The sequence below is a fragment of the Anabrus simplex genome, chromosome 8 (assembly GCF_040414725.1).
Source record: "Anabrus simplex isolate iqAnaSimp1 chromosome 8, ASM4041472v1, whole genome shotgun sequence".
NCBI classification, from domain to species: Eukaryota; Metazoa; Arthropoda; class Insecta; order Orthoptera; family Tettigoniidae; genus Anabrus; species Anabrus simplex.
In genome coordinates, this window is record NC_090272.1 from 15054671 (window position 1) to 15080355 (window position 25685).

At 38.5% G+C, this 25685-nt stretch overlaps 1 protein-coding gene across 1 annotated transcript in view; it reads left to right on the forward strand.

Annotated features, from left to right (window-relative positions):
* The window catches only part of pps (protein partner of snf), a 709730-nt gene that overhangs the window by 149379 nt on the left and 534666 nt on the right, over positions 1–25685 (forward strand). The window contains exon 6 of the mRNA XM_067153098.2: positions 14922–15230. Within this exon, the coding sequence (XP_067009199.2) occupies positions 14922–15230 (309 nt within the window). The remainder of the gene's footprint in view (positions 1–14921; positions 15231–25685) is intronic.

Genomic DNA, 25685 nt, shown 5'->3' on the forward strand with positions numbered 1-25685 from the left:
ATGAGCTTGGCTGTTTGCATCACCACCATGATGATTTCCTTTTACATTGAGAAGATGTTCAAAATATTCCCTCCACCTCTCCAGTGATTCCCTGGGATCTATTATGAGCTCACCTGAATTACTCAAAACACTGTTCATTTCCTTTTTTCCTCCCTTCCTAAGATTCTTTATTACTGTCCAGAAAGGTTTCCCTGCTGCTTGACCTAGCCTTTCCAGGTTATTACCAAAATCTTCCCATGACTTCTTTTTGGATTCAACAACTATTTGTTTCACTCTGTTTCTTTCATCTACGTACCAATCCCTGTCTGCCTTGGCCCTTGTTTGGAGCCATTTCTGATAAGTCTTCTTTTTACGTTTACAGGCTGTTCTCACTTCATCATTCCACCAAGATGTTCGCCTTTTCCCATCTTTGCACACTGTTGTTCCTAGGCATTCCCTTGCTGTTTCTATTACAGCATCCCTGTATGCCACCCATTCACTTTCTATATCCTGAACCTGCTTACTGTCTACTGTTCAAAACTTCTCACTAATCATATCCATGTACTTCTGTCTAATTTCCTCATCCTGGAGACTTTCTACCCTTATTCGTTTGCAGACAGATTTTACTTTCTCTACCCTAGGCCTAGAGATACTTAGTTCACTACAGATCAGATAATGGTCTGTATCATCGAAAAATCCGCAAAAAACTCGTACATTCCTAACAGATTTCCTGAATTCAAAGTCTGTTAAGATATAGTCTATTATGGATCCGGTGCCACTAACCTCCCATGTGTAGCGGTGAATAGCCTTATGCCTGAAGAATGTATTCGTAACAGCTAAACCCATACTAGCACAGAAGTCCAGCAAACGCTTCCCATTCCCATTAGCTTCCATATCTTCCCCACATTTACCAATCACCCTTTCTTATCCTTCAGTTCTATTCCCAACTCTTGCATTGAAATCGCCCCTTAGCACTATTCTATCCTTGCTGTTGACCCTGACCATGATGTCACTCAATGCTTCATAAAACTTGTCAACTTCATCCTCATCTGCACCCTCACATGGTTAATACACGGACACAATTCTTGTCCTAATTCCTCCCACTGACAAATCTACCCACATCATTCGCTCATTTACGTGCCTAACAGAAACTGTGTTGCGTGCAATGGTATTCCTGATAAAGAGCCCTACCCCAGACTCTGCCCTTCCCTTTCTAACACCCGTCAAGTACACTTTATAATCTCCTATCTCTTCCTCATTATCTCCCCTTACCCGAATATCACTTACTCCTAGCTCATCCAGATGCATCCTCTTTGCTGACTCAACCAGTTCTACCTTCTTTCTTTGATAAAAACCCATTAATATTGATAGCTCCCCATCGAATTCCATTTCGTTCGCCAAGTTGTTTCCAAGGAGTTCCTCGCCTGTCAAGTGGGAGTGGGACTTCACTACTCCCATAGGTCCGAGGCTTGCTTAAAGTGTTCTGAGCTCGGTAAATTCATGAAGCAGGATGCTGCCCTACTTGCACATAGTCCAAGTGAGGATCTCTCCTCTAACGGGTTATGGACCACCGGTGAATTGTATAGTCCTAGCCGCCTGAGCACAAGGAGGGCCACGACTCAGAATATGTCCGAGATGCCCACTCTCATTCCATAGCATCTGGTATCCCGACTCTCAGGACCACTTACTAGGCCACTCAGCCGTTGCCCATGGTTCACGAACTAGGACGCGACTACAGTAACCCACAAACGTGCTTCTGTTTGCGAATAAAGAGTAGTTCTTTTTCTCTTTCTGTGTGTGTAAGGGGTATATTAAACGCTCTATATATGTAACTGTAATAAGCTGACCTTTTTTGCGATTCTGGGTGCAATGGGTAGTTCTTTATTGTAATGGGAATAAAGTGGGTTTTGTGTGTATCTTGAAGACAAACTCTTCCTTTTTCCGTGTCACATTTATGTCTAAAAAGTTAATGGAGCTTTCTTTTTCTTTCTCTAATGTAAACTTTATTACTAAACACAATTACTTCACTTTCAATAAAAAAAATATATAGACAAGAAGGCCTCCCAATGGGTGCTCGCGCTTCGGGCGTTTTAGCCAATATTTATCTTGATTACCTCGAACATACCAAAATAATAGGACAAATAGAAGGTCTCAATATATGGATACGCTTTGTGGATGACATTTTTGCCGTAATAGATCGAAGAGAAAATAACAGTGACGATATCCTCAATAAATTAAATACACTTGATTCCAGAATAAAGTTTACATTAGAGAAAGAAAAAGAAAGCTCCATTAACTTTTTAGACATAAATGTGACACGGAAAAAGGAAGAGTTTGTCTTCAAGATACACAGAAAACCCACTTTTACTCCCATTACAATAAAGAACTACTCATTGCACCCAGAATCGCAAAAAAAGGTCAGCTTATTACAGTTACATACATAGAGCGTTTAATATACCCCTTACACACACAGAAAGAGAAAAAGAACTGCTCTTTATTCGCAAACAAGTCCAATACAACGGTTTTGAACCAAAAATAATAAACAAAATAATCAGTAAATTCAAACAGAAATTACAAACTAACCTAAAACCCGAAACAAAAAAGAACGACAAATACGCCAAGTTCACGTTTAATAACCCTAATTTATACACAGTAACCTATTTGTTTAGAAAATATAATTATAAGATCGCATATTGAACCAGCAATAACACAAAACATAAATTATTTAATTATAATTGTGTTAATTTCCTAGGAAAAAACAAACATTCTGAATGAGAAGTTTATAAATTGAAGTGTCACCAATGTAAAAAAAGTTATGTCAGACAAACAAGGCACAGTTTTACTGTAAGATACCAGGAGCATGTCAACGCTGAAAGACATAAAAAAAATTTCCGCGATGGGCCAACACATGAGTTCAACCGGACATCAGTTCACAACCATAGAGCAGGATTTAACTATATTGCATAAAACAAATAAAGGAGCTCTCCTTAATACATTAGAAAATCTATACATTTATTTAGAACAAAAAAGCAATCAGGACAATAACCTAAATGAAACTATTGACGTTAAAAACCCTATATTTGAAGGGACACTATCAAGTCTTGAAATTTTAGACAAAAGACGCAATACAAATAGTAAAAGGATAAATAAGACTGAAACTCCGCCATTTTGTACATCCCCTCTCCCTAGCCCATCTAAAGTTCATGCCGTGACAGTAACTGACACGCTCCCTCCCCTCTCTGCAACCTTGCCTCCCCGTAAGGAGGAGCATACAACGGAACGCACACACCACTACTATACAAGACGCGAAGCAGCAACAAATGTCCCTCCAGGGTCACAGTAGAATTGGAGTCTAACAATAGCAAGGTAAAGAACTTTTTCATACATTTAGTTATTACGTAAAGACACATGTTTTTTAAACAAATTCCCATTTCCTTATTTTATTTCATTTCAGAAATTGAAACGAAGCTCCCTTCACAAAAATTGATCAGCAATCAGCTACAAAGTTCCACATTAGACTCAATCAAAGGCACCACAAGCAAACTCATAATATATAACAACTTACCTGGAAGGAACAGAAGATAAAACATTCAATAATTTGAACAGTGTTACGAAAATAAGAAGATGTACAATATTATAGGGAAGGATCCACCTTTCAATACTCCGTAGTAAAAAGTAGTTACAACCTGTTTAATGGGACCGGTTTCAACACATTTAGAGTGTCATCATCAGCCAATTAGCGAAGATCTTAAAATAACTAACATATTGAACACAGGCAAAATATTAACATTGTATCACATCGTGGCAATTCAGTTAATGTTCAAAACACAATAATCACAGTCAAGAGAGTAAACAGAACATCACTATCTTGCGCCGAAAACAAATATATTTGAAGTTCATAAGCAGATCAAGTATGCACTTATGTAAAGTTGTTTCTCCGGCCGAAGAGTAAAAGGTGACGTGAATGAAGTCTTAGGGAAACAGTGTAGGATTTAATTTCGTCAAAATCAAAGTGGATATATAGGTTTTAAAATAATTTAAAACGTTAAAAAAGAATAAAGCCAAATAAAAATATATTAAAAATGGGAAGAAATAATGAAAGAAATACGAGGTTCAACTCGAAACAACTTGCCGTAGTAATTGATAAAGAAATGATAAATAGAGAAAGGGGGTGGGGGACGTTTATTAGAGGGTGGTGATGGTGGTTATTGTTATTAGAGGAAATACAATTGGGCAACAATCCTTTATATAACACTAATTCGAGGAAAAAAGAGGAAGAGAACCGACACTTCGAAAAATGAAGATATCGGTTAAAGGAAGACAAGGGCCACGAAGGGCGTGAAAATGAAAGACTCCCTAGCCCTCGCAAACCTAATAGCATCGGGGTCGGAAAAGAACAAGAGTTGACCAAGGGAGGTCGGACAGGATAGATGAAAGCGAGGAGCCTGGCACAAGTAAGTGGAAGCAATGCCAGGACTCAGCTAAGGGCCCCGTGGTCGCCAACCCACGCTCCAAAGTTCAGAGCCCCTGGGGGATGGAGGGTGGGAAGGAAAGAAAAATGGAAGGGATCCGATACTTCGAAAAATGAAGATATCAGCCAAAGGAAGACAAGGGCCACGAAGGGCATGAAAATGAAAGACTCCCTAGCCCTCGGAAACCTAATAGCGTCGGGGTCGGAAAGGAACAAGAGTTGACCAAGGGAGGTCGGACAGGATAGATGAAAGTGAGGAGCCTGGCACAAGTAAGTGGAAGCAATGCCAGGACTCAGCTAAGGGCCCCGTGGTCGCCAACCCACGCTCCGAAGATCAGAGCCCCTGGGGGATGGAGGGTGGGAAGAAAAGAAAAATGGAAGGGATCCGATACTTCGAAAAATGAAGATATCAGCCAAAGGAAGACAAGGGCCACGAAGGGCGTGAAAATGAAAGACTCCCTAGCCCTCGGAAACCTAAAAGCGTCGGGGTCGGAAAGGAACAAGAGTTGACCAAGGGAGGTCGGACAGGATAGATGAAAGTGAGGCGCCTGGCACAAGTAAATGGAAGCAATGCCAGGACTCAGCTAAGGGCCCCGTGGTCGCCAACCCACGCTCCGAAGTTCAGAGCCCCTTGGGTGGGGAGGGGGGAACTAAGGAGGATCAAGGGGGGTGTTGCGGAAGGGGGAAGTGGCATGAGAGGGTATTGTGTAAATTGTGAAAGATTGATTCCTTATTTGTTGACTTCAGGTTATTTAAAAAGGAGATGAGAAAATCGAAAAGGGCATTGGGTTTCTCAGAAATATCATTCAGATTAAGATTTGGATTGAAAAACTGGTCAAGGTGTATAAAACAGTTTTCGGTGATGTCTAGGAGAGGGCCTTTATTTAGAGTGCTGAGAATTTCAATATCCTGGTTTATTGTAGTGAAAGCATGTTTTGTGTCATGTATGTGTTGTCCCACTGCCGAAAATCTGTTGTGCTTTATTGCATTAACGTGTTCAAAGTACCTAATTTTGAAGTTGCGACCAGTTTGACCTATGTAAGAAGAATTACAGTTGTGGCACTTAAAACGGTATACACCTGATTTAGAAAAGATACTTGTTCTGTTTAAGGAGTAGGAGTTATGTAATAATTCAAGGTTTCTATTATTAGTTCGAAAAGAAATCATGGTATTGTGTTTTTTGAAGACATTAGCTATACTATAGGTGTTTGTATTGAATGTGAATGTGGTGTAAGCAGCTGGTTTGGGAATATCTTTTAAGAGTGTTGTGTTAGGGCGGTGTCTAAATTTGTTAATGATTTGTTCAATAAAATAAGAATTATAACCGTTAAATTTGGCAATAGAGCGGATGATGTTTAGTTCTTTATTTAAGTTTTCCTTTGATAGCGGAATTTTGAAGGCGCGGTTAACCATACTGTTGTATGGAGCGAATTTTGAAGGCGCGGTTAACCATACTGTTGTATGGAGCACGTTTATGTGACTGTGGGTGAAAAGAGTCTTGTTTTATGGTATTAGCTGTATGTGTGGGTTTTCTATAAATCATATATGATAATGAGGAAGGTAATCTGTTTATTGTTATGTCTAGAAAATTAATTGATTTGTTTGATTCTGTTTCAAGAGTGAATTTAATATGTGGATCAATTTTATTGAGGCTATTAAGAGTAGAAGCTGCATTGAAAACTCTATCATCCAGTATAACAAATGTGTCATCCACATATCTAGCCCAAAATAATACATGTTTAAAGTCGTCATTGTTATCAATGAAACTGTGTTATAAAAAATCTATGTATATTTCTGCAAGGATCCCCGAGGCTGTGGAAGTCTTGTGCTGATGTGTTTGAAGGCTTGTTGTGTTCTACAACAACTATAACTACAAGAACAAACATAGACGAGAGAAGTGTTACCACCGACTACTTCTAAATACATGCTCGAGACCTGCTGTTTACTGTATTGAAACTTGCCATAGTATATCACAAGTTGGGATATATAACATAACGAAATTTCATCATGACAAAGGCCCACATCAATAAGACGTACACTAGTTTCAAAATGTCCTCGAAGATTACCCTACGCAACTAAAATCAACATTACTTAGAAGGATCTGCACAGAAGACAGAAGAATGGAATCCATATAACATAAATTGAAAATTTTAACAAGTGTCTACCTATACGTACAATTTTAATGTGTTGAAACTTTTTAAATGTTATATATTGTGACCTGTGTGTTTTTAATGTGTTTTACATACTCATGCTCTATTTATAACTTTTTAACCTGACCACTGATATTTTAATTATATGCTATTATTCCATCCCCCATTAGACATCCGGATGCCTAATACAATAACAACTTGTGTGTAGTCTAATGGCTAAAACAAAAAACATGTACTAGCTGATGATGGCCGTTAAAGAGCCGAAACCGGTACTAGCTTAATCTATTAAAATAAATTTTGTATTGAATGGTGGAAAAACACATTTCTTATCTATACTTTGAGTCTGTCAATACGGAAAATGAAATTTATAAATAATAATAAAATGTTTTGAAACCGGTCCCATTAAACAGGTTGTAACTACTTTTTACTACGGAGTATTGAAAGGTGGATCCTTCCCTATAATATTGTACATCTTCTTATTTTCTCTATTCAATACGGAACTATCATGAAGTTTTTAACTTTAAGTGTTACGAAGTCAAACATTTTTTAAAACTTTTAACCGCAGACATTTTAATGTAACAAAATGAAATTTTTAACAACTATTCAAATGAATAGACATGGTTTTTAAGCTGACCAACTATGTAATCATCCATTCTCACATCATTAACACACTAACCCCTACATTGTTTTTAATATCATTTAATGTAATTGGTATTTTTAGTAGTTTTTAAGTGAATCAATGTACCTGCAAATTAACGTGTTTAAAATCTTAGCAATTCACCTAAGCTACAATAACAGCTGAGGATGTTCCTAAATAAGGAACGAAACATGTACTGTTGACAAATAAAAAATTTGCCAAAAGGCAAAAAAAGTATCAAAATGATGGAAGAATTTTAGATATTGTAAAACTTAGTGTATAGTTGAAGAGTCGCAACCCGGACAAGTCGAGCAGTGGCCAAGTGGTCATCGTGCTTGTCTCCGAACCCCAACGACGTGAGTTTGAGTCTCGCCATGGCCATACTTTTTTATATAGATTAAATTATTATTTCAGGGAATGTGAGGATAAAAATGCGAATAAATTTAATAATCGAATTGCAGTAGAACTTTATTTTCTACCTCAAATTAATATCTATATATACTGTGAGAATGTTTAAGCCTATATTAATTTCAGGTAGAAAATAAAGTGTACTGCAATTTGCATAATATTTTGTTCCAATTTTTGTCTTAACGTGATTAGCTGCCACCCCCGGAGGCCCGGGTTCGATTCCCTGCTATGCGAGTAATAATAATAATAACTTAAATGTTTCCACCTTTTCAATACAATATATTCACAAGATTACAAAATTATACGGTACTAGTTTCGACCCATCTAGGGGTCATCATCAGCCGTATTGGAGCAAAGATCCTAAGACAGGATTTCGCCACAAATGATCTTTGCTCCAATACGGCTGATGATGACCCCTAGATGGGTCGAAACTAGTACCGTATAATTTTGTAATCTTGTGAATATATTGTATTGAAAAGGTGGAAACATTTAAGTTATTATTATTATTACTTATATATTGTTCAATACGGACCAAAAACATGAAATTCATAACCATCAATCCCTGCTATGCCACGAAATTTGAAAAATGGTACAACAGCTTTAACAGGGTCCACTCAGCCTCAGGAGGTGAAATGAGTAGAGCTGGGTTCAATTTCCGTGGTTTCCCACTTCTCCTCCAGGCAAATGTCGGGATGGTATCTAACTTAAGGCCACGGCCGCTTCTTTCCCTCTTCCTTGTCTATCCCTTGCAATTTTCCCATTCCCCCACAAAGCCCCTGTTAAGCATAGCAGGTGAGGCTGCCTGGGCGAGGTACTGGTCATTCTGTCCGACCCATGTCTGACTCTTCAGGACACTGCCTTTGAGGTGGAATCCCTCGCTGAGTCCAAGGGGGAAAAACCAGCCCTGGAGCATAAACTGATTAAGACAGTAAGACAGACAACAATTATAGCTGCGGCGAGACTCGATTTCAGTCTCCGAGGTTCGCAGACAAGTACGTTGACCACTATGCCACTGTGCCATTTCGCTGTGGTTGCGGACTTGACATTTTTAAGTAAAATTTGTTCATCTTTTAGTGTTCTATCACCTCCACTTTTTCTGAAGCGGATTCTGTGTGATGACATCTGACCTCATTTTTTTCCAAAAATGAATGCATATTGACTTAAACCCTCATACACGAATGTCTCCCCACAGGTAAACTGAAGCTCGGTGAAATCGTTTGACCGTAGGGTTAGATATTGTGCTGAATGAATGCGTATTGACTTAAACCCTCATACGCGAATGTCTCCCCACAGGTAAACTGAAGCTCGGTGAAATCGTTTGACCGTAGGGTTAGATATTGTGCTTTTTCATGTAATTGTAGGCGATTATGTTCACGATTGCAAGGAAAGAGTGTGTAGAATCGTGCAAAGAATTCCTGCTGCCATTGCAGCATTAACAAGGTATTACATTATTTTCTCTGCAATAAAAGAATGCCCAAAAATCATTCAAAAAATATCAATTATCACATGTTCCCGGTGATAAGAATATAAGATTAATCTATAAGAATAGGCTATGTCGAATGTTGTATATCAGTCCATTCTTTCATTTTTTAAGCACACTTGCATAATTTTAAGTTAAAACTATAACAATATTTGTCTCGCATTCATCATAATAATGCCTCTTACTTGACATGTTTACGTCTTACCAGTCTCTGCTAACCATAACCTATAATAATGTCAACCATGTGTGTGTGTGACAAAATACTATTTCAACACACCACTAGGAGTGCTTTATGCAAAGAAATAAAAGACGCTCACTGCCAAACGCATTCGGAAATCTCACGGAAATGTGTTAATTTGTCTTTAACAGTTGTTTCGTAACAAATGTTGGAAATGTGTTCGTGAAACAGGGCACTTTTAAATGAAGTGTTAAATTAATAACAATTGTTAGTTAACATTTGCTAAGTAAAATTTACCATAGAGTTGAATAAACCGGGGCCTATGTATTGCTTGATTGTAAGTTGACAGCTGACATTGATAGAATACTACAGAGTGGTTAAAGGTGGGACAGGACAGTACAGTACCTGCTGGAGGTCTGTGCATATGACAACGTAGGTTTTGTTTGTTGTAGCCTTTTCAGTATCTTTCTGCAGCATTGAATAAGCTGTTCCACGTGTAAATGGTGCAGTTAGCTCTCTTCTTCTATTTTCTTTCTTTCGGTTTCATTTCACTGTTAACAGTCTGAAGAAACAGTCTATCACAATACCCACATGAGTTCGAAGGTGGTACACCAAAGCGTAAATTATATTCTCCCCTCAGAATATCTCTGTACGCTCTTTCACTGCATTATACTGTAGGATTCTCTTCTTCAAAAAGTTGGTAAAGCTTAGTAACATTCAAATTGGAACTAAGGCAGAGCTTTTCATTCTTATGTCTCGAGTAGTGGCTTTCTTGTCTTGGTAGCTTCTCAATGCGTTTTCTTATCAAATTTTTCACATTGTTCTGAAGTTTCTGTGGATGATTCTTATGCGTACCTCTTCTGTCTTCAAGGGGAATGCCATATGTGCCATATGTCTTGGAGCATCTGCAGATGTCTAGGAGTAACTCTGTGCATCGTGGATGAGGTTTATTGCCATACCTGAATTTGTTGTGCATTTGTTCTTAAAAAGTAGTTAAATGTGCATTGTCAGCACAAAATGGCCTCATCAGTCTCCCTGCATTTGATATCTGCAATTTTAATGCATGCCGAAGCTAAATGTCGTGTTTGTGCATTGTAGTCTAAATTGTAAAATTCTTCAAACAGCATTCTGTTGTCCTCCAGAGTCAGTGTTCTACATTGGTATTTACATTTACAGGTAGCAATCTGTAAAGAGAGCAAGACATATTTATATGCATATACAGTATATATAATACATATAATACATTATATACGTATATATAATACAGTCGATAATAAAATATAAGACATATGAATCTCCCATTAAACACGTTGACTTTCTTACATTGGCTTACAATGTTTTTGCACCCACCTGGTCAGCAGGGATTTTCCCAGGCACTGATTTGTTATTGTGGGTCAAATATGGTTGCCCCGAATTCTGCTTGTATTTCTTTTCATTCCTCTTCCATTTACTATATTTAATTTTGCGTTTTCGTCCCCTATTTATATGATTGCACACACTCGAACTTAGCAACACACGACTTTCCATCTCCATTGATACAATGTTTCCGCACCCGCACAACCCGTGGCAAAATTCAAACAAAAGAAAAAAGGCACTTAACGTACATATTTGCCAACATAACTTCCTACATGTCTCACTCTGACCGAATACATCGTTTATGCACCGAAACCCAGCATTCTTCAAAAGTGAGAGTTCGGTTTTTTCCGGCAGGTATTCAATTAATCTAGGGTGAAAATTAGCGAGTTTGTTGTGGTTATTGTTTTCTGTTTTTTTTTTTTTTTTTTTTCTGTTTATTGATCAGGTTACATATTTTATTGTCAATAACCTTCTGTTTCCTGATTACTTCTTTTTTAATGTAATTGTGTGAAAAGTTAGAGTAGGATGTCCATTGAGTGTGGTGCCGGAAGTTGCTTATGTTTAAATGGATACGTAGAATTTGTTTGTTGAGTTCCTGTTTTTTTATGTACACAAATTCAATTTTGTTTCTGATCTATAATAACTGTGATTGAGATGTTGATATTTTAGCCGAAGTTGTTGTGGGTTTAGCTTTTATGGGTATGTATATAAGAATAAGCTTCAATTCTAGTCATTTTGTATTAAAAATAATTGATTTTTCATGGTTCATGATTTTGATTTTAAGTGACTTGAGTTTTTTGGCTTCATAATTTGCCTGACTGGCTGAATAATATGTTAAGAAGGAATCCATACTTTCCTGTGTCGATTTAGTACAATATAAGATGTACAATATTATAGGGAAGGATCCACCTTTCAATACTCCGTAGTAAAAAGTAGTTACAACCTGTTTAATGGGACCGGTTTCAACACATTTAGAGTGTCATCATCAGCCAATTAGCGAAGATCTTAAAATAACTAACATATTGAACACATTTAAAAAAATTCCAGCCTGTCAAACACACACAAATTTCAAATAACTTATAGCACTAAACATACCTGTAATAAAATACACACTATTATACAAAGAATGACATGTTTTGTTGTACAAGACCATCCTCAGATTCTATCAAATCACTTAAATCATGTGTATTTATGTATAGTATTGTTTACATTGTGTAAACTGGTCAATGATAGAGTATTGTATTGCAAATAAAACCAAACCAAACCCCATGGCACTACAGCCCTTGAAGGGCCTTGGCCTACCAAACGACTGCTGCTCAGCCCGAAGGTATGCAGATTACGAGGTGTCATGTGGTCAGCACGCCGAATTCTCTCGGCTGTTATCCCTCAGGTCCAGGTAAGAATCCCTGACCTGGCCGGGAATCGAAACCGGGGCCTCCGGGTAAGGGGCAGGCACGCTACCCCTACACCACAGGGCCGGCTTGTATTGCAAATAATGATCTTAAAAGTATGAAGAACGTTTGCACCTATCTAGACGCCAGAGTTTAGTCCGCTGTCACCAAACACTATTTCAGGACTGTGGTCATAGAGAAGCTAGTGGAAAGTTTGGGCATAGCATACTGTTCCGCAAAGAGGGTAGGGGAAGCAGAGGAGGAGTCAGTGGAGAAACAGATTTTAATGAAGAAATACAAATCATTAACTCTCTTGGTGCCAAGCGGTAGTGCGAGCATCCGCCCTTTAAATTGCCAGAGCCGATCTGATCGGCCGTTAACAATCCAGTCGGAAGTTGCCAGAGCCGATTACATCGGCCGGCTTAAAATTCTGTGATATACGTAAGTTTGAGGCAACCTATAGTGACGTGCATACTTTTGTTACAACCTGTAGTAAAGGGGCTACACGTTGTTGTGTGCCTGGCCTTGCTTTGGCAGTTCTAAGAGGGTGTTATACCATTCATAAGAGTCGTTTCCTGTGTTAACAAATACCGCTAACCGGTCGGTAAGAGATTGCTCCTTGCAGTGAGTGGATTTGTGACAGGCAAATGGCATGTTGTTCACGTGATAATTTTTCAGCAGGTATTGATGACAATAAATTAATGCAGTATTTAGAACAGTGCGAAGTTAACGCTGATCATTCATCGGATAGCGATAGGGAATTTAGATCAGAGAGTAGCGACGAAATTATACTGGACACGTCCGCGGAATCACCGCAGCTAAAGAAGAGACATTTAATTGTGTCTAACAGCACTAAAGCTACTCTGAATATGGTGGTAGATGAAACTAGTGATAACGAATATGATGATGATGATGTCTCTGGAGAACATTCTGTGGAAATTTGTCCCAATAAACCCGACAACATTCCTCAACCTCCTGTCTCCTTCAAGGAAGTTCTTGGACATAAACATGCCCTACTGGCTGATTCTCCGCCCATATCACACTTCAATTTATTTTTCACTTACTCTCTGCTAAACTTATAGACACATATAGTCCTCTACCATTACCAAAATGCCGGTCTCCGCGGGCCAAGTGTAGCGTGCCTGCCTCTCACCCGGAGGTCATGGGTTCGATTCCCGCCCAGGTCAATAATTTTCGCTTGGTCCTGAGGGTTGGTTCGAGGTTCACTCAATCTATGTGACCCTAAGTGATTGCAATTGAGGAGATATCTGAGGGTGAGAGCACGACCCCGGTCTGGAAAACCAAGAATAATTACTGAGAGGATCCGTCTCACTGACCATGATTCACCTCGTAAACTGCAGGTACCGAACTGAGGAGCGGTCGCTTAGTAAGTCAAAGCAAATCACGGCTTTAGTGCCATACATTTCTTAATTTCGTAAATTCTGTTGTATTTTAAAATTATTTTTCTAATATGTACTACAACCGAAAACGAGAAACTATTTTTTCTGAAAACAAAAACTATAATATCAACTACTGTTTTTTACTTATTTAATAATTCAGAATTATTTTAATACTGTGTTGTCCACACGTAGAAAATTTGTTGTCAGTATTTGCCAAACATCGATACGTACACGCGAATTTTATCTGTGAGTAAAATTGTCTTGTTTTTATTAGTGACATATGTTTGAATTTTTATTTTTTACGTTTTTATTTTTCTCATTCAAATTAGTTACTCTATAGAATTGTATTTAGAAATACATAATACATAATTACGTATATTCTTTTGTATCGTAAATTATTTTTTCAAAGTAGATATTGAGAGAGAAAGTGCGAAAATAATTTTCTCTTCCTAAAAATAAACGTTATCGACAACTATAAATCAACAATAAAACGTCTTTGACTCTTTATATCACTCCAGACCAGTTCCTTATTCTACGTAGTCAATATGTAGAAAATTTCATGCCGGTATTTGCTATACACTGGTAGATATACGCGAATTTTAAAATACATGTATTCGCACTGAAAACGGCCTGGCACTTTACAGTAGTAGAGTGGAGGCGGAGCTCTGGCCTCTTCCAGCTGATGGGGAGCGGCCGACCAGATCGGCTCTTGGCTTCAAGAGGGTTAAACAAGTCATGAATGAAAACGACCAGTCTCCAGGCACAGTAGATTAACTAAATAAACATAAGAAAAATGCCCGGAAAACCACCACACGACAGGGAAAAATACGTGGTTCTCAACTACAAGAACACATTCAAAGTAGCTAATATTTTCTAAAAACAAGGTCTAAAAGTAGCTGTTTTTACGAACAACACACTGCAGAGTCGCATCAGCAAGTTTCTTGGAGATGCGATGAGAATATTCCGGTGCACATCGTTCAACTATATAAAGGGAGGCTAGTCAGCATTGGACCTCATAGTGGAGTCAGTTTGTTAGCGTTCGGTGGTTGGGCTGAGGGTGTCCCACCAAGGTCTGAACAAGGAATGTCCAGGGAGTGGCTGGACTGAAGACACGTGTACTACCAGGGAGTACTGTGTGTTTGTGTAGTTCTGTGAACCGAGGCTCGGCTATCGTGAGTGTGAGGGTAAATGGACCTGTTGTGAGTATCGTCCTACTGTTGCTGTTTAGTTGTACACTGTATTCACTCTGTGAATAACTGGACTACCTCAGGAGTTGTGTAGCTGGTAGGGAAGTGAATGTAAGGATTATAGCTGTCCCCAGGTAATTCCAACCTGGTGTGTGTAAAGAAGAGAGTAAGTGTGGTTGATCGTGTGTGTGTAACAATATAGAACTAAGGTGATACATTGGATGACTAAGTAATTGGGTTCATTTAAAAAAAAAGCATTTCCATGGAACCTTTTATGTACATAGGGCCGAGGACCTGGTCGACCACGCAAGGACACAAATGTTTCTCGAGGTGCTACTACAGCGTATCGTGGTGGTGTAATCGCTGGTCGTGGAGTCGCTGGACGTGGTGGAGCTATCAGGGTACAGAGAGGTGCTAATTCTGGCAGTGTTGTTATGATGCAGCAGATAAAGTCCATTACTCCTTTGGCCCCTCCACCAAACAGTCCTTCTTCTGCCAGCTTGGTGCCCTTAATTAGACCTCTGGTACTGCCTGCTCAAACAACTACAGTCCAAGGAATTCGATCAACTATTCAGACAATTTCCAAAAACAAGGTAAGTTATTTATAATGTACTTTTTTTTTTTTTTTCTTTTTTGGTATTGATGATTAGAAGATACAACATAAAAATAAAATGGTTATATAAAGAAAGTGCTTGTGGGGGGGAGGGGGATTAATATCTTCAGTGATAGAACTGAAATAAATTATATCTTCTAAACATGATAAAATCATGGCTTCAGAGAAACCATTATTAAATGTATTTAACCTTTACTCGAATGCTTTTATATATAGTACCATTTTCCATATAACCTTGCATTATTTATTTATTTATTTATTTATTTATTTATTTATTTATTTATTTATTTATTTATTTATTTATTCATTTATTTATTTATTTTATTTTTTGCATAAAATTAAAATTTTGATTAAAATTATAGGTGCAAATTTGTTATAATTCTGACTTTAAAAATTCTGTTTACAAGGAAATGAGCCATACATAAAATATATTTATTTACAAAGAAACGAGGATACATACAATATATTTATAACTAGGGCTCGGATCGATATGCTCGATAAAATCTAGGTTTGCTCGAAAACCATGAGTTATATGCTCGATAGATATGCTCGAAAAACATTATATGCGGTTAAATATGCAGAATATGGTTGAAAAACACCATTAAAAACTGTAGAAAGGAAAGTGAAACTAAAAAACCAATAACATATCTTTATATACTAGCTTTGTTTTCTAATTGTATGTATGATACACGCGATATACTCGCATTCAAGTTTCAAGTATATATGAGAAGTTTTCTTATAAAATATTTTCAATAATCATCCTTAATAGGATAAGTTTACAACTTGAGAAAGAACTAGGAGAATATCAAGGAGGTTTCAGACCCTGGAGGAGCTGTCCTGATCAGATCATGAGTCTTAAGTTGATAATGGACTATAACAGGAGAAGAAACAGAGATATGGTGATAACATTTGTAGATTTCAAGAAAGCTTATGATTGCATCCATAGAGAATCTCTGTTTAAAATTTTAAGACACCTTGGACTACACCCCAAATTAATAAACATGATAAAATTGACTCTCACCAATACCAAGTCAAAAGTGAAGTTTAGGGGTGAAACATCAGAGACATTTGAAATTAAAACTGGACTACGGCAGGGAGATGGGCTCTCACCACTATTATTTAACTGTGCTCTAGAAATGGTAATGAGGGAATGGTTTAGAAAATGTCCCCCCAAAATAAAGATTGGCCAAAAAATCAAAACAAATTGCCTGGGTTTTGCTGACGATTTAGCATTACTAGCAGTGGACATAAAAGAAGCAAAAACCCAGATATCAGAACTTCAAAACATTGCAAATAAAATTGGCCTCAAAATATCATTTGAAAAAACAGAAATTATGCCCCAAAAACCAACACAGCTAAAAGAAGTCACCATAAATGGTAATAAAATCAAAATAGTAACTCAGTTTAAATATCTTGGAGAAGTAATAACACATAACTTAAATGAAAAAATCTCAATCCAAGTAAGAACAAATAGATTAGCTAAAGCACAAAAATTAACATGGGATATCTACAAAAAGAAATGTCTATCAATAAATACAAAAATAAAACACTCTTTTACCTGAATAAACAATCAAAGACTGACAGACTTCAGAAAATTGAAAGGAGGATTGGAAGAACCTGTATCAACAAAAAATACCAGAAAGATGGACGGTGGCGGTTAATACCTAACAAAGTCGTGTACAAAGAGCTAGAACCCATTATAGATACTATGCGTAAGAGGAGACTGGGATTCTTTGGACATATCATGAGGATGCAGGACTCGCGACTTCTGAAACAACTAGTACAACACAATCTCGTCTCAAAAAATACCACAACAGGATGTAAATGGATCAGAGAAGTAAGAGAGGATCTGAAGGAAATAGGCCTTACAACAGAAGACACCAAAAATAAGATAAAATTGAATACAAAACTCAAGAATACAAACCTCCGCTTTACCCTTACACAAACCAAACCAACAACACGCACATTTTCAACTGAGGAAAGGGCACGAAGATCGGAGCGTCTGAAGTACTGGGAGGACCGCAAAGCCCGAACAATCCCTTCAAAGAGACCTGAACGACGGACTGACTAAAGTGATCCTATGTGGTCATAAAAGAAGAAGAAGAAGAAAAGTTACAGTATAAAAGTTCATTTACAAGAATTCTGCATTGCTCTGTACAACAAGAATTTTTTCTATGTTTTCAGTCTTGAATGATTTTCTTAAATCAGTCAATAAGAATTTCAATGATGAGAATGATCTTTCGACGTCAACTGACACGAGAGGTAAGTACGTGAATGATGCTGCTTCTTGTGCAGAGTAGTTCGGAAAATCCTCTGATGGTGCAGACTCACCACACAGCATCCTCTCCAAGTCTAACGCTGCACTCCAACCGGGATTTCGAGCCAGCACGAACTCTTGTTTCACGGTTTTCCCACTCTCTCCAGGCCACGAGTCAGCTTCTTGGATGACTCCTTGTATTGTAGCGACCACTTCAACCAACTCCATCCCTCGCAATTCCAACTTTAGGATGGCCACAGGAATGATGCTCATGTAGGCTTTTATGAAAGTCAAGGATGGCATCAAGCCCTTCATATTAAAAACAGCCTTAGCTTTTGCGATGTACTTGCTGTCCGCCTCATCAAACGTATTGATCACCTAGAAAAAATATAAATGAAAAACATTAGCCGAGGAGAATAACTGAGAAAATTACAAAATTAGGCACGGTATGATGGAGTAAAGATAAAAGATATTAAAAGAATGATAGAGAAAACCTTGAAAATGAGAAGATTTTAAACATTTCAACTAGTCTCACTTCTTCAATTGCCCTATGATTTTCAGCGTAATACAAGGCAGCCAATATCCAAGTTCCCCATCCCGTCAATATGGGCTTGGGAGGTAAAGGGAGCGCTGGATGCATCGTCTTGAAGGCACGGACGCGAAAAGGAGCCCTGACAAAAATTTTCTTCACTGAGGAAATGACGCTGTTCACGCTGGGCGATTTTTCTCGCAGCTCCTCAGCAACTCTGTGCATTGCATGGGCAAGACAAGTAACATGTAACATCTTCGGGAGGAGAAGCTTGAAGCTCTTTCCAGCCTTAATCATGTAGGGAGCAGCGTCAATCACCAATGCGAGTACTTTGTTTATCACCTCATCTGAAAAGGTTGGTCACAGCAAACCTGAAACATGTAACACTTAGAGCAATTAATGGCATAACTACCCCCAAGTGACAGCACCAAGTGTCTGACCGTGTACCGAAGGCACGGTTCAGATAGGTGGAAACGTGCTAGACCAAGACCAATAAAGGAAAAACAAAGGCACTTACCATAAGAGAATTAAACAGGGCCCCCAAAGGAGCGGATAAAATACACCTGGTCATATCAAATTATCACCCCTTTTAAAAGGAAAACACCAACACCTTGGGGAACACAGATATTTAATCAGCAAAAATAAGTAGTAAACAAGAAAGTAATATCCTCGCTGGAAAATAATAAAATTAAAATATGGAAAATATTTAAACTCAAACCAAAACCCTACGGTCGACCGTTTATTAAGAAAATGATTATTTAGTTCTTAAAGGACTTATTAAGATAATGCAGATTTATGAAACCACTCCTCAACTCTCAAGTTTTCTTACGACCAAAAGTTTTCTTAGTACAGTACCAAAGTTTTTTTTTTTTTTTTTTTTTTTTTTACATCCTTTTAACCGTGAGAAACAACCTTGACAGAAACAGTTTTTAATATTGATACAGAAAACCTCTTTTTAGGATGTGTCAAACGACCCCCTGCAAGGATGGGTAAGTATTACGTGCACTTTTCAAGACATTAAAATAATAATAATAATAAGCACCGAAACACCGGGAGGGAAAATGACCAGAAGGTAGAATTAAAATCCCAAAGAAAAATGAAATGGACCAAGGAAATCCGCGGAGAAGATAGAATACATCACTGGCACATCAAATACAAATCATCAATCATCACAACCAACATCAACAACATTAGCATTCCCATGGCAACGACCAACAATGGGTCAAGGGAAGGAACGGGCCAATCGCAGGCCGCAAACAACAATAGGCGTAAACCAACAAAGGACCAAGAAAACAGACGCAGAAAAATAACCCAGAAACCAGTAAATTAAATTAAGTTAAGTTAAATTAAAATAAAATCAACCCGAGAAACAAGAAAGAAAGGAACCGGGACACAAATGTACACGTAACACCCACACCCCTGAAGCGACTCGCTTGTTAAATTATTCAGGTTAAATAATACCTTTTTAGCACAAAACTTTTAGGCCTAGAAAAGGTCATTAAACAACGTTAGGTTACCCAATTACATTTTTAAAGAATCCAAAAATTACCTTCACACGGTACGCAAGCCCCAATTTAACAGACATAATTACACATGGTATAATTTCCAATTAACAAGCCGAAAGTTTAAAATTCCACAAGGCAAGACTTAGTTTTTTAGATGACGCCAGTTACATGGTACCGCGCGCACTTTCTGCACATAGGAAAATTTTCAGGTCTTTCACCAAAAATCAGTAAAGATTTAGTTGTAACAACACTTACAGTTTCTTCCAGATGAAAGTTGTGAGGGCAGCTTCGGTAGCCTAAGTTACTTACTTGCATAAATAAAACATAACATGTAAATTCCAGACGAGGAAAAATTAACCAGAAAACTTGCAGAAATCCCCAGGGCAACAGCCCCGTATATATAACTTAGCCAGGCTCGAACATTTTCGGTGAAATTATCTCCTTAGGGAGAGAGAAGCCACACACGTCCATCTCTTCCTTGTCACCAAAACGCAATGGTGATTTCCCAAGCTTCCGCAGTGCCGGCTCCAACGATCACATGTGCGCAGAGGCAAAGCGCCTGAGTGGTAACGTAGCTCGCGAGGTAGTACATACCTACGCCACTAGAGTGCAGGAGAATACGGTCAGGCACAGATAGGACGTGCATACAGTCAGTTATAAGGTTTGAAAAGAAGAAATACAGAAGCGGCGAACCACTTCTAAAGACACAGTTTTTCCACAGCCTTTAGGCTAGTTCAAAAATATTTCCCAAGGGGAAAAAATTGTTACGCAGGTAACAGTCTCCCTCCCCGAAACTTGACATGTCCAGCACAAGTTTACCATCATAAGGCGGTGGTCTTAAAGCAAACAAAGTTTTTGGTAGAATAGTCCGAATGTGAAAGTGACCACCAATCGCCAGCTTCAGTTTATGCACCACCAGCAGAACGAGTCCAACAGTCACTAAGAACCCAAACACATGTGATTTAAATTTAAAGAACAGTACAGTTCACTTAGACGACACCAAATGTCTATCCACTTTCAATAATAATGAAGTTCCATGCACCAAACTGTGCAACACCCAAGTCGCAGGAAAATTATTAATGGTCCAGATCACAGGTAACACTTCTTCTTTAGATTTCTTGCTAAACTTTAATGCGAACTATTATCTTCCGCAAGTTCGTTTGCGTCATCTGATCGGAGGTTACGCTACCTTGTGGTACATACACACCTTTAGGTAAAGTTCATAACTATTTGCTTTCAGAACATTAGACCTTCTAGGTCTTAACTGCACCAGATCACATACCTAGACTTAAATTACTACATGTTTGTTAAATTAGTAATATTATAGGACTTGCGTTAGATAAGAAACGCCTTCATTTGGTTTCCACCCTTTGGTTTGGATGGTAACGACAACCCCAAAAAGGAAAAACGCCCAGAAAGGGAAGGGAAGAGAGAAAACAACATTGGTGAGCGTAAAACACAATCACAAGGTACAACCGGAAAATACATAACCTAACCTTAACCTAGATTAACATGACTTAAGATTACGGTATGGCACAGCAACAGAATACGATAACTATTTAAACAATCCATACCCAAAAACCAAATTACATTACATTTAAGGTATCATGCCAACTAAAATATATGGCCAAGGATACAATTTTCAATACACAAGGAAAACAATAACCTGTGAAACCAAGATAGTTATCACCACAAAACACCTTTCAAAGCATACAACCAATCCTACCAGGATGGCTACACAATAACGTCACCATTGACTAACAGAAACCAGGAGGCAACTTTACATAGAAAAACTTACAGACAAGCACCAACTCAAGGGTGCTGAGTAATTGCAATAACAGAAAAGCTAAGAGAAACTCCCGTCCATACATAATATTACGAAACCAAGACCCAGACCAAGGAAAAGGATGTTGAAAAACGTAACACTGAACTACAAATTAATTAAGCTTACAACCTCCCTAAAATTAAATTTAAAACGGAATAGAACCACCAATCAGTGAGCCAATTAACCAGACTTAAACCCTTTAAGCACATGCCCAAGGACAAGAAATAAATTTAGCAATAAATCAATTTTAATACCACGTATACATTCCATGCAAAACCCCAAATAAACAAGAAACAGGATTGGAAATAGTTTACCCCTTTTTAATATTACCATTAAAAGAAACTTCCAGAAACAGGATACTAGGTAAGAATCAAAATTTCATGGGTCACAGTAAATAATTACTCAAGACAAGATGAATGTACAGGCTGCGTTTGGAGACTTCAAGATCTTTCAGATGGAGGGTACGCGTATAGTTGGTCATCAGCAACGAGCCAAAACAACACCAAGCAAAGAGTAATAGGAGGGTAGCAAAGGTTATGAAACACAATCTTTAACACCATGATGAAACGGGACAGAAATTGGCCGAAAGGAAATAGGAGTGTTACCCAATCTAAAATCATATTTCTCACAATTTTACTACACATACAAAATATACCTTAACCAAGGGCGACTCAATCAATTAAAAGGTTCAATAAAGCACCTCAATCAAGCCAACGCCTTTGAATATGGGAACACAGATCTGACCAGATTCCCTACCGGCAATCCACAAGAAACCTCGGACAAATCCAGACTAAAACAAAGTGATAACCGAGACTCACACTGTGGCCACACAGTCACAGGTAGCTCGCCAACAATTGTACAAGGGAAATAAGATATGAAAGGAAGGTCACGAACCAGGTAACTAGAAAACACTCCAAATAACAGAGAAATAAGAAACACAACTAAACCAACACATCACCAGATAGTGGGAAGGTTTCAGTGCCGCCTATGAAGCACCAGCTGATCCCATACTCAACTGTAGCACCGTAGGACGGCAAGATGATAAACGATAGCCAAGGTTTTCAAACACTCCAGAAGGAAAAAGGACCAATAGGCTGGCAGGTTATTTCGAGAAGAACTTTACAGTATAGGATAATTGCATGATGACGTCAGATTACTAGGGTATGCAGAAAATTAAAATTAAAAATAGACCAGGTCGTACAGAAATCACACATTATATCCAAGCAGATAAGACACACCTACAGGGAGTAGTAAATCCATGCCAGGGTTTATTTCCCAATCTCCGGGACACAGGGTAAATTAAAGGCAACTCCGCCCATACCGAAGCGCCATAATAAGTGACCAATACTACGCAACAACAATACAACAATAATGGACCACAACGGACATGCGTTAGCTTAAAGGGAGGAAAAAAGCAACTACCCTCAACAACATGTCGTGAAGCCGTCATTCTACCTCACCAAGGTAAACCTAAAACCAAACCACGGTACCGTTTACAACATTACTAAGACAGGACCGAAACCAAAACCTACAAGGCACGAAAGGAGACCGCACTCCTCAGGTTCAGGATCCATTAGTGCAACACATGCAAAACACCAGAATAACAAATAGACTGGGCAGGACGACATGGAGCTACAACTCGTTTAAATAACATACTACAAGAATAATACACCACTTTAGAGACTAAAACCAGGGAAGTAAAGACTTCAGAAGAGGTTAGAATTAATACCACTTGCAAGCAGAAATACATTAAGAAACCACCTAGTTAACTGCCACAACCAGGAAGGAAAGCCCAAAGAAAAATTTACCCAATTAGGTTAGGCGGGGCAGGATTTTTTTTGAAAACCAAAGGTACAAGAATGGTTAGGAAAGGATAACTCAGTAAACCGGGAATTCACAACAGATAACAGAAATGCCCCAGAGAAGGACATCAGATCACTCGCAACCTAGGGAATCGTGTCACCAGAAATTGGAGATAGAAGGCAGAGAAGACTGTGAAGTCCATGCCGTAGAGACAAACAACCAACCACCACCAATTCCAATTGACAGAGTTCCGCCATAGCCACTACCCACATCCAATCCAAAACATAACCAACGGGACCATAACACCGGGTATATCCAGATTCTAGTCAACTTACACCAACAAGGAAACCAAAAGCTAATTCGTTTCAACAAAGCACACCTAACAAACCACAATAGGAAAAGATAACCGAAATATTACCCGCAAGGAAACAGATAACAAGAACTAGGACCAAAGACAAAGACAGACAGGGCAAGATAAATAGGGGTTAGGAGACTAACAGATTTCCTACTGGATTAACAACGCACAGAGCAGAAATTGCCCAGAATTTTCCAAATGAGTTCCAAACCAAGGCAACAGCAGTACAAGAGCCAATAAATAAATTTATTATCAAAATTTTGCAAACGTAAATGATCAGGATATAATCGAATTATGATAGACGGAGAGACCTGCACCCAGACCCAAAGAGTAGTTAGATATTAACAATTAAGAAATTGGGTGCCAATAGAGCAAGAGAAAGTACACACATTTCTCGCAAACCGCAATTACCTTTCCAAAATACAATGTTTAGAACAAATACACGCTAGAAAGTACTACATGGTCATGCCAAGAATCACCGGAGGCGTGAACGCAGCAGATAAGGTACTAAAGCTTAAACACGTGGTAAAAATTCTCACCCAACTAAGCAACCATGGTTGACAAGAAAAGAAGTTAAGTACGACAAGCAATACCAAAACTCCTCAAAACAAATACAGTACATGAGAAAAGGGAGAAAAATATTACATGATTAACTTCACACTAGACCAGAATAATTACATAATAACCCACGGAGACCAATTAAATTTGCTCACTGAAAGGTAGCTCTCATCCGCAAGTCCAAACATGCGTTAACCTGTTTTTAACTGGGACAAATGAACCCGTCTAATCCTCTTGGCGATGGGGTCACTCACCAGTACCGACACCGGAGATAAAAACTGTAAAATAGTACAGGGACCATGATACCGAGGAGCAAGTTTGGCTGAAAACTTGTTAATAGCCTTGCTAATGGGATAGGTCTTCACAAAAACTTGATCTCCAACCTTCAACCTAGGTGACTTTCTACCCTTATTATACTTAACCCTACCTTTCTCATAGGATACAGACAACTTCTTCTTTGCTTCATCCCAGATTTTCTGAACGTCATTTGGTTTAGACAAGTCTGGAAGAAGATCATCAATACCCAGAACATTGGATATAGGGGAGTACGGGGTGTAGCAGAACATAAGTGACATGGGGGTTTTTACCATGAGTTTCATGTGTGGCAGAATTGAAGGCATGAGCCAACCAGTGCAGGCAAGAGTCCCACTTGGATTGGTTATTGTGATGATATGCAATTAAAGCAGATTTGAGGTTCCTGTTCATCCTCTCGGCGTGAGAAGGGTTAGGATAGTATGGGGTAGTGGTGACATGAGAAATGCTTAGCTCAAAAAGGTACTTCTTAAACAAGTGACCAGTGAAAGCACTGGCATTATCAGAAACCAGAAACTTGGGAGGGCCAAAGGATGCGAAAATAGAATTAAGGCAACTTATAGTGGTACGAGCAGTAGTAGATCTAGTGGGGAAAATCCAAGAGAATCTAGAAAACGCATCAATAGCAACGAAGATATGAGTGTTTCCCAAGGTAGAGCGAGGGAGCGGACCAACGAAATCGATGAATAACCGTTCCATAGGGCGAGAAGCTTGTGAAGAAGATAATGGACCTACACGGTTGTTCAAACTAGGTTTGCTGATAGAACAAATATTACAGGACCTAATCATATTTCGGATATCACCATCCATTCTTTTCCAAACGAAGAACTGTCTAATTTTCTGCCTAGTTTTAAAGGTGCCTAAATGGCCACCAATGGGACAAGAGTGATAGTACTTGAAGATGATTGGCACTAAAACCTTGGGTACAACAATTTTGAAATTAGTGTCCCTTCGACCTTTGCAGCATAAGACACCCTTCACCAGAGAATAAGGCTTAACCACAATACCATCACTAATTTTGTTGATGATTTCTCTCAAATCAGGATCAGCCTTTTGATGATCTGCATACTCATGGTACAACAGAGGTAGGTCCGAAAGAATGGCACCCACACTAGCAACATTAGTTTCATCATATTCTTCAGCCTTAGATTTTTCATCAAGACCAAAACTCCCGTCAAACATTCTACTAAGGCTGTCAGCGATGACATTTTCCGACCCCCTAATATGCTTTACTTGAAAACTGAAGGCTGAGATCCTAAGTGCCCATCTAGTGATTCTGCCCGTTCTTTTG